Genomic DNA, 13,092 nt, shown 5'->3' on the forward strand with positions numbered 1-13,092 from the left:
CTGTATATGCACGAAATTTCTACCATGATATCCATTAGTACTCTGTGCTGTAGGAAAATTTGTATTAAGAGCAACATATTATACCCTCCACTGTTAAATACCATGTGCTTTGCAGATTTATTTATTTTGCCAGTCAAAAGCTCTGGGACAGAGTACAGGCTTTCGGATAACAGTGGTTGTTGTAGTTGATATGAAACCTGTAAACAAATTTAAAAAAAGGATATGGCTAACCAGGGATATCAGTATTCTCCTCCATGTGCCATCTGTTGTGATGTTGACAGACTTGTTTGATTGTTGCAGGTGAAGGGTCGAATAGGAGTGGCAGACCCGTTGAGGGTGTGTGCAGATCTACTAAACCCTGAGCGGCTCAAGGGACGTGTTGCCATCATGGAGCGCGGTGACTGCATGTTTGTGGAGAAAGTGAGTGGCTGGCCGCACTTGCTCTTAAATTGTATTTTCCTAAAATGACTCCAACATGTAACATGGTTGTCAATTACAAATTCCACTTTGAGTTTTGAACCTGGACTTGTGGCATAAAGTTACTTTAGGTTTGAGGTCATGACCCTAGGCCAGTGATTATATGTTGTGGAAAATTTCCTTTTTCCAGACATATTTCGTCGTCATATTTAAAGAAAGTGGAAGAATGGGAATTGTTAACATTTTGTCCAAAAGTCGAGGAAATTATATATTTTGGAAGAATGCGAAAAATGTATATGAAACACTGTCTCTAATACAGATTAAGTTGCAGGCTTTTAACATTGAACAGTAGATACCATTCAATCAATGTATGTTCATGCTTCCAATTTAATGTTTGTTTCATTGATGGCAAGTCCATTAATTAAGCTCTTTTATACTTGAACTACTGACATTGCTTTTTAAGACTTAACTTCTGTTGCAAAATTTATTTGGAATTACTTTAGCGGATTAATGCTCTGCTTCAGTAAGCATATGCACTTGTTACACAAACTTTCAGATGCTTGTGTTTCTTACTTAATACACCGTGGTTATAAATTGTTGAACGATTTCAAAAGGCTATATTTTCACCAATATTGAACATAAATACATGATCTTACCACCATTTGAAAGAAGGAAGTTTGAAAGTGCTGTCTGTGTCCATTGCATGGCCAATCCATCGATCTGGTAGGTGTTGATTTAGGTACCTCCATATGCCAATGTAGAAGGGCTTCATCTTGTTGGAAAATGAACCCTGTTCCTCCTCATCTGTGAGTTGTGGTATTAGCCAATTTTCTTAAATCACTTCGAAATATTTGTTTTTAATATTATATCTTTCAAAACAACACAATCCTTTATTAAGATTCAACAGAAAATATAGTGAAACAGTATTTCTTAAATACCTGAAAAAAATTGAAAAAGTGAACAAAACAGGTTTTGGAACTATAGGACTCATTTGATTTAATTCGTTCATCCCATATAGTCTTCAGAAGCAATTTCATATGTTGTTAGTAAATGTCATTTTAGTTCAACCTTTTTTCTCATTTATGCGATTTTTCCGTCAGATCCCCATAGAAGTGTATAAATGAAATTCTACTGTAATATTTAAAAAATAGCAGCAGACAAAATACAATTTATTAGAAGAACTGAAAATGGAAGTTATACTTCAGCACATCAAAACTACAGAAATGATTAGAAAAAGAAAATACAGTAATTCAAAAAATGGATCTCCTTTGAATGACATTTTTTCAAATATTCTGAAATATCATGGAAGACTGTGAAGAGACGCAACAGACTATTGACAATTAATTTAATAATTTATTGATCCATTCTTGAATCTCTTTATTCGTTTGTGATTCATTGGCTTGTAAATATATTTATTTGCAGTTAAATTACAATATTTGTATTTATTTACGAATTAGACATTACAATATCTGCTCTGAAAAGTTGTGAAATCTAAACACCTGTTATCAGGCCTACTGTCCAAGAATTACTGAATTTATTTCTGAAGTTGAACTCCCTTGGTTTGCAGGCAAGGAGGATACAGAAGGCCGGTGCTATCGCAGGCATTGTTGTGGACAACACGCCAGGGACATCAGCTGCCACTTCGCCCATGTTCGCCATGTCAGGTGATGGCACTGATGACGTCACAATTCCTGTAGTTTTCCTTTTCTATCAGGATGCTTCACAGCTGCTGCAGGCCGTGGGGAGCAACCCAGCACTAGAAGTGACAGTGGCGGATATGAGAGCTCTGCAAGAGCAGGAGGAGGCAGGTGTGGATCAATTAATTATTAGACATATTGGGTAGGGAAAAACCCGGAAAAAACCTCATCCAGGTAACTTGCCCCGATCGGGAATCGAACCCGGGCCACTTGGTTTCTCAGCCAGATGCGCTAACCATTACTCTATAGGTGTGGACTCTAGCCTGGTTCCTTTGGTGTTGGGTAAGAAGGATTCTAATGTACTCAGTTGGAAAGCATATTTAATTACTGTATTGGTCCGAATCTAATACGATGTTTCTTGCATAAAAACAGCGCCGCAAAAACCGGACTTGTATTATAATTGAGGCCTAAGCCATTTCAATTGTGAAAGAAGTCTACTTATATGTTATGCGGATTGTACTATCAATGTTTCGCGCGTCTTTTTCTGTGAGGGATACAGGACTGGTCCTGCTGCTCTATCAAGGTCACACAATCTGATCTACCCTATTCCCGATTTTTGTTATTGTACCAGTCCCATATTATTACTGTACTCTCTCTCATACATCGGTTAAATTTATTTTATCATATTTAAAGTTTGTTTGGAGGTTTAGTAAATTCATGTAAAATACGAAAACAAAAGTGTGTAAATAATTGAAGCGTCTGCTGGAACAACGTTATAAGTTACATTTGGTAAAATTTACAGGAGCTGCAAAAATGTGTACATGTACAACGTTGTTCTTATGGGGGAGCAAACTTTTGAGTGGACACATTTCACGTACTGCATTGATGGGCAGTTGCAAGCCAAAGAGTATAGCAAGGTAACATGACATACAACATTATTACATGGAAACACGCCGAATGAAAATTTTGTAACTTACAACATTGTTCCAGCCGACGCTTCAATTATAGATGACTGTACAAAGATGCAAAGATGTAGTCGACAATCGCAATCTAACCACCAGTGAGATACTGCATTGGGTAATAATGAAGGATTTGAAAGAAATTACGGTACTACAGGAGATAAAGGTATAGTTAATTAGTTTTTTTTCATTCTATAACATTTTTAATGTGTACATTGTATATAGTGCAATATTTTTATTTTTCCTGAAAAGAACGTCTAAAAACTTGGGGTCATACTATATTCGAGGTCATACTAGATTTTGGACCAATACAGTAATTTTAAAATGGTACATATAGCAATATATTTATCCACTATTTTATTGCGGTTATTTAAGTAAGAATAACTCAACACGTGCATGTCTGTATCTAATTTTTGATGATTTTTAGCATTCTAATTTCGAGCAGTAATACATTATTTGAGCATACTTGGCTATAAGGTGGATACATACGTTTATTGTAAGTAAATCTGGAGAGGTCAAGTTTTACTTTATTTTAAAGATGTGCTGGTTTTCATTGGAATGATCTCATTAGATGTTTTATCTCTTGAGGTAGATGCAAGAGACCCGCTGTGGCTGAAATACCGAGGACCTTACTCTAGATATATTCTGTATTTAATTTCTACAGCTCAGACTAATTGAAATTTATTCTGTATCCTTCTTGCATTGTTGTCACTCTCGGTGGTCTAGTGGTTAGCATGGATCTGAAGCTTGTGTGTTCAAGTCCATTGAAAGACTATAAATTTTTCAGAGTGATAAAAACCTTAACATGGCTACCTTCAGAAGAGAAGTGAAGCTGGGAAGACTGTGTTGTAGATTCACGACATATAAAAGAACACTGTCCCCAATCGAGGGGGCTCCGGGCAAGATTTAGTGGTCATTTCTCGCCCATACAAAAATTCAGTTCTGGAGGGTCTAAGTGTGTGTGACTTTGTTCCATTCTCCACCAGTAATCAGTCCATCTTTGCATGGTTGTGTACTTTGTATTCCTTTTTTTTTTTAGCAAAATCCTCCGACAGCAAGCCAAAAGGTGACGGATCTGTGGCTGCATTGCAAGAGAAGCCTCAGGATTCAGCACTTGAAAGGCTAAAGGATTCGGTCCAGGAGTTCCTCAACAAACAGGAAGCAGTGCCAAAGGTAAGAGCCGTGTCATATTCAAGTCCCACACAGGGACTCCAGTTTTAATAATAAAAAAAGACAATGTATTGTTCCAAGGTGTTTCTTATGGATTTTAGGTTATTGCACTGAAATTTATGTATAACTTCTATATAAAATGCCTTCCACGGGTATCAAAAGAAATCATGTTGTGTTAAGTATAAAAAAGTGCAAATAACTGAGTGATTTGGGGAACGAGAAACTGTGGCTCATCTCAGAATACGAGATTGGAATCACAACTGTGTACAGTTTAATAAAAATCAAGAATTAAGTGTATAAAGTATGTAAATCTACAGCATGAGACTTCCTCTATTTCTGTCTTTCCAAAGACAATCATTACAAGGCATTTACTTGGCCCTTAAAAACCAGTTCTTAACAACAGACTTAAATCAGTGAACTTCTGATCCGCTACCTAGTGTGTACAATACAAGATCCTGGAGGAAATTACAAAAGTGTCAGCATTATTCAGTAAATTTATGAAAATCTTTTATGTTATGGATTATCGGACTTTTTTGATTGACCATTCAGTTCACCCACTATAGAAGCTCTACTCTGTTCATCAACCGTTTCTTTTTGATATTGAATTTTGGCACCGAATAGCTTCTTCAGTTGAAAGCATCTGCCATCTGCCACTACCATCATTACAACCACCACCACCAACAACACTGCCTCCATTTATTCAAATTTGGGCTTGCATTAGTGTGATAGCTTCATTTGGAAATTTATCCTGTCAGACATGCATTGATCAGGAAGTTGATGGCATGTTTTCAGGGCAGTGTGGGCACACCGGAAGTGACGCAAGTGGACGTGGGTGACTTCCACGCGACAGTGGAACACAATGCTGGTGGCCAAGAGATCATCCGCATCTCCCGCCGGGACTCGTCAACCCCTGCATCAGCAGTGAGTGACTCGGAGCAGTCCAGGAGCCCCGAAGAGGAGCGATGGAGCCAGGTGCGGGACCTCCTGCTGTCGACACTCACGCAGGAAGGTGACAAGGGGCAGGTGGTGGTGCCAGCACCTGTCCTGCGCCTCTACCACCAGCTGCTCAACAAACGGGGTCCAGGGGGTGCTGAGGCATCCTCCACACAACTACAGGCAGCCTGGCTGCTGGCAGAACTGGTGCAGTTGAGCAAGACGGGGGACAGTTCTGTGGTTCTGGGACAGGAGCAGCCTGCAGGTCAGGCTGGGGGCGAGGACCCGGTGCAGGGGGACAAGAGTGACGACATTGTGGTGGGTGCTGTGGAACAGGAGGACTGCGATGCGCAGAGGACTTCTGACACTGACAAACCAGCCGGCCACAGCTCAGACGAGCTCTAGGACCCAAGCTCAAAGTATTGTTTTCTTATCTCTGAGATACGCTATATAAACAGAGACATTGCTGGCAGAGGTTTTTAATCTGAAGCCATGTCCTGAGATCGTTATTTTAAATTTCACATTTGGAATGTGAAGGCGAGGTGCTTGGAAATGTTGGAAGTTGGGTTTGTTAGAAATGTCTGTTGTGAAGTGAGAAATGCGAAATTGTTATTAACTGCAAGTGGGTGCAGTTGATGTAAGTGCTGCAAGATGTTTTAATTTCCTCTGATCAACGAGGCATTTATCACAAGTTGATTTAAAATTTTATGAAAATCTCTCTCTATATTAGTCAGCCCTCAACCTTGAGCCGGAACACATACAGTTGTGCCAGAGTTTTTTTTTTCTCGCAATATTTGTCACTTTGTGTACCTCATTACATCTCCATGTGACACTGGATCATTATAAAGAGAATCAGCACCCGTTCTGAAGCTCAAAGGGCGTATCAGTTGGATTATTTCAGCATTTAAACATTTATTTTTCTTGTAAGTGATTTTCGAATTTGATTTGTTGTGGTGAAATGATACACATGTTTATTTGATGCATTTTCACCATTTTGTTAATGCAGGGTAACATGAAGGATTTTTTTATTTTTTAAGTAATTACAGAGCTTTAAAAATAGAAAGAGAAAATGGAACAGTGAATAATGGAAGATGAAGATAGCTGACAAAGAGCGAGCAACGAAAGTAGAACTTTTTTTTATTTATTAATCAGTGTGTAACTGTCTCCAGATTATTTCCAGCCCCAGAATACTTTTTATACTTCTTATAATCTTCTTGGGAAAGAAATTATTTCCTTACAAAGTAGTGGAAATCCAGTCTGCTTACTGTTAAAGTAGTTACCACACTTGCCATTAGTTTTGTGGGTTCAAACACAGCTGACGATAATTTTTATTTTGAAGGAAATATTTTGCAAGGTTTTTTGAAACAGGAAAATGGTTCCATGTCATTGATTTACAATTAATAAATGAGAGAACAACAAACAATATTTAGCAACTGCTTCTCACACAAGACAAAATGAACTGTTTCAATCACCGCCCTCGACATTGTCTTGTCAGTGGAGGTGATGAAATCTTCATACTGCCAGGCTCACAGAATTAGCTGCCACCTTAGTCATTAAGGTTGCTTTTCCAGTTGAAGGGAAACAACACGCCCACTCTTTGCAGTTAAATTGATCCTTACTGTTCTCAGATTCCTTCATAATAATCACTTTCAGTTGCGGGTGTTACACTCAGTATTGTAGGTATTACTGTTGTATCCATAATGAAGGCTGGAATATTTATCTGTGAAGATTATCAATATATGAATGATCTTCAGAAGATTTGGCAGTGCCCAAACTTTATTGTAGTCTTCAAATGTGACACCAGAGATAAAGTTTAGGAAGTAAAGTCTCTGAAGATTAATTTGCTATTATCTACTATATGTTGAAATTTACTGTCTCTAATGTTTTGGAACTATTGTACTTATATATATTTCTTCATCAAGATCATAGTGTTTAGGACTTGAATGATGGAATACTGTATTGTCATGTTTCTGGCTTGCCGAAACAAGAGGAATGAGATTTCCTTAGGTATTATAGTAGTTATTCTGGTTACTGATTCTACTGAAGTCAAATGATTGTCTAAATATTGACATTAAAAACATATATACATGTAGGCTTTTCATAAAACCCGTCTCTTCACGAAGATCCTAGATGGATCATGAAAAACTGGAATATCGTTACCTTAATTCCAAAACCTCGTAACTCGATTTTCACTTGGCATTTTCGAAAGTACAGTATATCCACAGATTCGTCTACTGACAAAGCAGCAAAGCTTAATTTAGAATACTAGTGCTAATATTGGACTGTTACGAAATAACTTAACCTTTCTTTCAGTGGATATACTTTCAAAAAAGCGCAAAAAGTGAGGTTTTGGAATTTCATTCATTCATTTAGTGTTCTGCCCAAATGCAAGTCTTTCACTGCAAACCCAACTTTCACCGATCTTTCCTATTTTCTGCCTTCCTCTTTGTCTCCTCATATGATCCATATATCTTAATGTCGTCTATTATCTGATATCTTCTTCTATCTCTGACCCTTCTCCCGTTCACCATTCCTTCCAGTGCATCCTTCAGTAGGCAGTTTCTTCTCAGCCAGTGACCCAACCAATATTGGAATTAAGGTAACGATATAGTGAAAAAGTACAATATTACCTTTCTGCCGAGATTCTTCATAGAGTGACTAAGAATGTTAAGATAATGTAATTTAATTTTTTACATCATTTGATGAAATATCTGTTAAAATCCGGCAGGTAGTTAAAAGTTAGAGTTAATTTCTGATTATGTTAACTAAATTTTTTTTTCAGTATAAGATATCTTTAATGAGTAATAATTAGTAATAATTTATATTTCAACGCAAAAAAAATAAGGAACAGTATTTTACCTCACTTACTGTTGAGAAAAGCTATTATATGCTTACAAAAATACGTTTAAGCCTACATTCTGCATGTAGAGTTTGTGATTTACGTTTCCTGGTACAGACTCAGAAACAGGATTTGGACCACCTGAATTTTCCAAGTTCCAGTTATACTGCGCATGCTCAGTACTGGATCTGTACAACCTTTGGAAATGTAATATATCATGGTACTGTATTTTAAATACTTATAAATTTAGTTCATTTTCAAATAAAATTGTAACTGTTATAATAACGTAGCTGCATTTAGATTGGCAACAGGCCATGATTGTTTGGCCAAACACCTGCATAGAATTGGAATATATCAGTCCCCTAACTGCCCAGTGTGCAACTCAAACCAAAAAATGGATTCGGAACACCTCAAAGTCTGTGCTTCAGTGGCTGGTCATGATAATATCTTTGAAATATATTGGAGTGCAAGAGGTCAAATGACTTTATTGTCAAACGCCTGGCATTAGAAAACAACAACAACATAATCACGTAAAAGAGCAATATAACATCAATTTCTGAAGTTAGTGATACCGTACCTTACCAAATTCTTCTTAGGACAATTGCTTTTTATTGGGCTTTTCTTCATAGTATTTAAACAGTTCTTCCTTGACTTAATTCACGTCTTTGAAACCAGTGAATTTCAACAGTATCATATTGTAGATACCTAAAGTTCTAGGAGATGAAAATACATCAAATTGCGGCTTGAACTATTCAATTCATGAAGTTCCAAGGCACTTGATATATTTTTAATTTGTCTTATAAAAATTCTGAAGAGACTGGTTTCGTGAAAAACCTACGACATATGTGTGTATATATTTTTATTTGAGTGCGTGTGTTCGTGTATGAACTATTGTGAGCATAACAATTTCACCATAATTTATACCATAAGAATTATTTGTATATATAGTACTTTTTTATTTTTTTTATGTTTTGTTGCCAATTTTTAGATGTTCATTTGATGTTCATTGTCAGTTATTAACTGGGTTGGTTATATAAATATATAATATAGAAATAGTCCAAAAAGCCCTGTATTCTTTGTTTGGACTAGCCAGACTTATAACAAACCCAACAGAGTAGGTAACCCGTTAAGGTTTTGGGTAAAGTATTAAAAAATGTAGGAGGCAGTAAATCGCAAACATGGTGGATAATATAAGCTTCACAATATAATTGTCGTGAAAGTCTGAAATAAGTTCCAAAGTTCCTGTTAGTGATGCATTGATGTGTTGCCTGATATTCATTTGGTGAAGTGAACTGAATTTATGTATTATATTAAATTAATATATTATTTCCATTTTTATAGTTTTTTTGAAAAGTATCATACTTTCTGTACATAAATTTTGTTTACTATGAAAACAGGGTTTCTCTATTATACCTGGTGGACGAGACGAAACACCACCACTTAACCTAAAGTCTAGCGGCCTCTGTATGCTATAGGAGTGGCCTTCCTACTGTCAAAGCGCGATAGTAATATGCAGTAAGATAAAAACAAAAAAGCTTCTCTCATTCTTGGACTGATTGAAGGTACAGTTACAAAAATGAATCCTAGCTCCGTCGTTAGGAGGCAAAAGCTGGTGCACTGCACAGGTTTTCTATGGTTTTAACTTCAATAGTTTAGTGGCGAGTTGAACAGATGTTTTAGACACCCCTACTTGTTGTGCTAAACTGCACAAAGATTTGTGAGGGCTTTGCTCTAACCAAAAACCTATTTCGTCCAATTTCTCCTCTGTTAATACATGTTTATTCACACGAGGCTTCTTATTTTGTACAGATCCTGTCTCTTTGAACTTCTTTACTAGTTGGTATAGTGTTGTTTTATCCGGCACAGGGGAATCCGGAAATTGACGACGGAATTTACGGCGACATCTTCTCCACGAAGACTTTTTTGCGAAAGTATTACAAATAAAAGTGCGTTGTTCTGTACTGTACCTCATGACACAACTTACACACTCGGCACTCAGCACAAAACTGAAAACTGCTTTCTGCAGTATTTTGTTGTGCAGAATCTTGTAGTCCGAGAATATTCTCTCGATTGTTGCACACGTCTGAGTAAATTGGCAGGCTCATTATTACTGCACACAAGAAGAGTTAAAAAAATTATGAATTATTGTTAGATTTCTGTTAATCATTCAATTAGACCGTGTGAACTAATTCATATGTACTTTGCGCGGGATCTAGCCCTAGAATAACAGGGCCATAAACCTGGGAGCAGGTAGTGGCACCCCGGCAATTAGTTTTCTGTACCTTCAGTGGTGTTTCGTCTCGTCCACCCAGTATTATTGGAACTAACAATTTCTGTTTATGGTTACTACCCGAAGTGTCTATAAATTATGGGTTAAAATTTATGCACTTTCTGACATCAGTATAATGTAGGTTATTGTATACATGCTGAGTTCATTATAGCCCCTCTGTACATTCTTTTGTGAACTAAACTTCACCTCCAAGAAGTTAATAATGAAAGAAATGTCCTCCAAGAAGTTAATAAAGGAGAAATATCAAGAAAATCTGAAAGATTTAAAAATAAACATAATAGATCTGTTTTTGATCTCGTAAGACAAAAGTAGGCCTCGAAGTTTACTCTTATGTGTTGTATGGAAACTGTGTGACCTCTTGCATTTTGTTGTGGCCTATGCATGGTTTTTTGGAATGACATTGTACCTCATCAGAGTTGTTTCGGCTCAGGTTCCAGATTGTGTTGCACCCTTTTGTTTCCTATGTTTTAATAAACCACATAATGTACGGCCAAGCCTTTGCAATGGTCATTTGGAAGGATTCTGTTGTATTCTATGTACACGAGTCAGTAATATTGCAAAGTTCAATATTTAAAAAAACAAAAAGAAAGATCTTTTAATTTTATATTTTAATTTGTACACATTTCACACCTTAAAATGGGTTGCAAGGAGTAGCGAAGTGCATTCCATAACCTCTCCTACTCAAATCCCACCCTCACCTTCCCGTGGTGCAACCTGTTTTTAACAAACGAGGCTCTGGGGACCGAATCACAGCGGTATAACTGTTCCGTCAAAATGGAGGAAATGCCATGGCATGTGTAAGTGTCCCATAAATGGTAAGCAATGGCAGATGTGGTCCTCCGAACAGTTTTGAGGTTGCGTGCTGGTGATGTAACTGTCATAACATAAAAATATTGTTTTCTAATGCCAGGCATTTGACAATAAAGTCATTTGACATCTTGCACTCCAATATTTTTCAAAGATATTATCATGACCAGCCACTGAAGCACAGATTTTGAGGTGTTCCGAATCCATTTCTTGGTTTGAGTTGCACAATGGGCAGTTAGGGGACTGATATATTCCAATTCTATGCAGGTGTTGGAATATATCAGTTCCCTAACTGCCCATTGTGCAACTCAAACCAAGAAATGGATTCGGAACACCTCAAAATCTGTGCTTAAGTGGCTGGCCATGATAATATCTTTGAAAAATATTGGAGTGCAAGCGGTCAAATGACTTTATTGTCAAACGCCTGGCATTAGAAAACAACAACAATATTTTTATGTTATGACAGTTACATCACCGACAACATAAAAAGGGTTATACTTTTTGCTACATCACTTGTAGAGCAAGAGAGTTGATGGCTTTATTGCCAAGAACTCGGCATTGGTTAACAACAACATATTAAAGTCAGAGAATTACAGTAAATATTTTTAAAACATGGAATGACTATAATCAAGCTTGTGTAACCCCTCTCAGCTTCATATAAAGTCACTTTAACTTGAGAAATATCTGCAGTAACTGAGTATATAGTCAATGACAGAACATGATGGCTTTCTGTCATAGCACTCCAATACACACCCTCTTCGATTTCACTCACGATTTACTTAGACGTACAGTGTATGAGTGCTGTAAGAAGGGGGTGTCATCACCTACTGAGGAAATGCTTACAAAAATAATGCAGGAGTGAGTAGAAGGCCGTTATGTTTTGTCACGAAGTATACCTTTACTGAGCATTTTAAATTTTCGTCAGAATCCTACAGTTCTTCTCAAGTAGATGGCTTATGGGGTGCTTTGAGCCCTCATACAGAGTGGTTATTTGAACAAAATAGAAGCAAATTATGTCTGAAGTTTTGCTATTTGAATGCCAGTCTGATTTGTTAAAAAAAAAAAAAAAAAAAAAAAGTATTCCATTTCATGCAATCAGTGCATTACAAAATTCTGTAATCTTTAATAGGAATGGTAGATTTTAACCATGCATTCTGTTATGTGCAAACGTAGATGGGAAATAAGATAGTATATTCTTGAGTTTCCATATTTTCATTTAAAACCAGCAAATTATCATTTTTATAAATAAATAATAAAATCTTGTTAGACTTTCGGACTCTTGTCAAGAAAAGCATAAGTGATCATATATGGAGGCATTGGTAACCAACTAATCAGACAAAATGAAACCAAACCTAACCAAAATGACAAACCCAAGTTGTTGGATCCAACCTGAACCAACTTCACCAAGATCCATGAAGCTTACTATCTGGTATAAAGGTCCACACTTGTCATATCATTTCTGCACAGAAGTTCACATTTATTTTCAGTAATATTTGCGGAATAGAAATACTGGTACATATTAAATGGAAATTAACAACGTGAATTATTCTTTGTAACATTTTAACACTGTTTGGAAGAAGACTGAACAAATGCAATGAGCTTGAAATCTTGCTGTGAAAATGAAGTATAATCTTAAATAACAAATTTCTGTTTGTAAGGCATTCTTCAATCTTTCTTAGTAGAGAAAGTATTGTAGAAAATTTCATAAGTAGTTCCCAGGCAAGGTGTTGGAATTTCCATTTGCTATGGTGGATTTTATTGGACCCATATCACATGTTTTGAATGGACATCATAATCAGAAAGAGATTTTACCACAACATATAGTCACGAAGCTTGAGGTGATTTTTTGTATTTCTCGCGATACACTTTACTTGTTCCACCTCTTTTAAAGTCCCCAGCAGACATCTTTAAAGTGCACGCACGTTGTATTTAAATATCCAGTATGCACCTCCCTAGCTGTTTTCTCAGTTCTTTATTTTTCAATATTTGACTGAAAATTTAGTCACAACTCTCCTTAATTATTGTAGAAGTGAGTTGCCA

The 13,092-nt window shown here is 36.7% G+C and overlaps 2 protein-coding genes across 2 annotated transcripts in view; both read left to right on the plus strand.

The window, feature by feature from the left end:
- Edem2 (ER degradation enhancer, mannosidase alpha-like 2) overlaps nt 1–10,836 on the plus strand; it is a 34,970-nt gene extending 24,134 nt beyond the window's left edge. The window contains exons 16-19 of the mRNA XM_069830300.1: nt 301–420; nt 1,985–2,225; nt 4,053–4,186; nt 4,976–10,836. Of these exons, the coding sequence (XP_069686401.1) occupies nt 301–420; nt 1,985–2,225; nt 4,053–4,186; nt 4,976–5,521 (1,041 nt within the window). The 3' untranslated portion in view covers nt 5,522–10,836. The remainder of the gene's footprint in view (nt 1–300; nt 421–1,984; nt 2,226–4,052; nt 4,187–4,975) is intronic.
- A 48-nt stretch (nt 10,837–10,884) lies between these two features.
- The window catches only part of LOC138702903 (zinc finger protein 300-like), a 49,051-nt gene continuing 46,843 nt past the window's right edge, over nt 10,885–13,092 (plus strand). Inside the window, exon 1 of the mRNA XM_069830301.1 lies at nt 10,885–11,042. Coding sequence (XP_069686402.1) covers nt 11,039–11,042 — 4 coding nt within the window. The 5' untranslated portion in view covers nt 10,885–11,038. The remainder of the gene's footprint in view (nt 11,043–13,092) is intronic.

This window comes from Periplaneta americana, chromosome 7, assembly GCF_040183065.1.
Source record: "Periplaneta americana isolate PAMFEO1 chromosome 7, P.americana_PAMFEO1_priV1, whole genome shotgun sequence".
NCBI lineage: Eukaryota > Metazoa > Arthropoda > Insecta > Blattodea > Blattidae > Periplaneta > Periplaneta americana.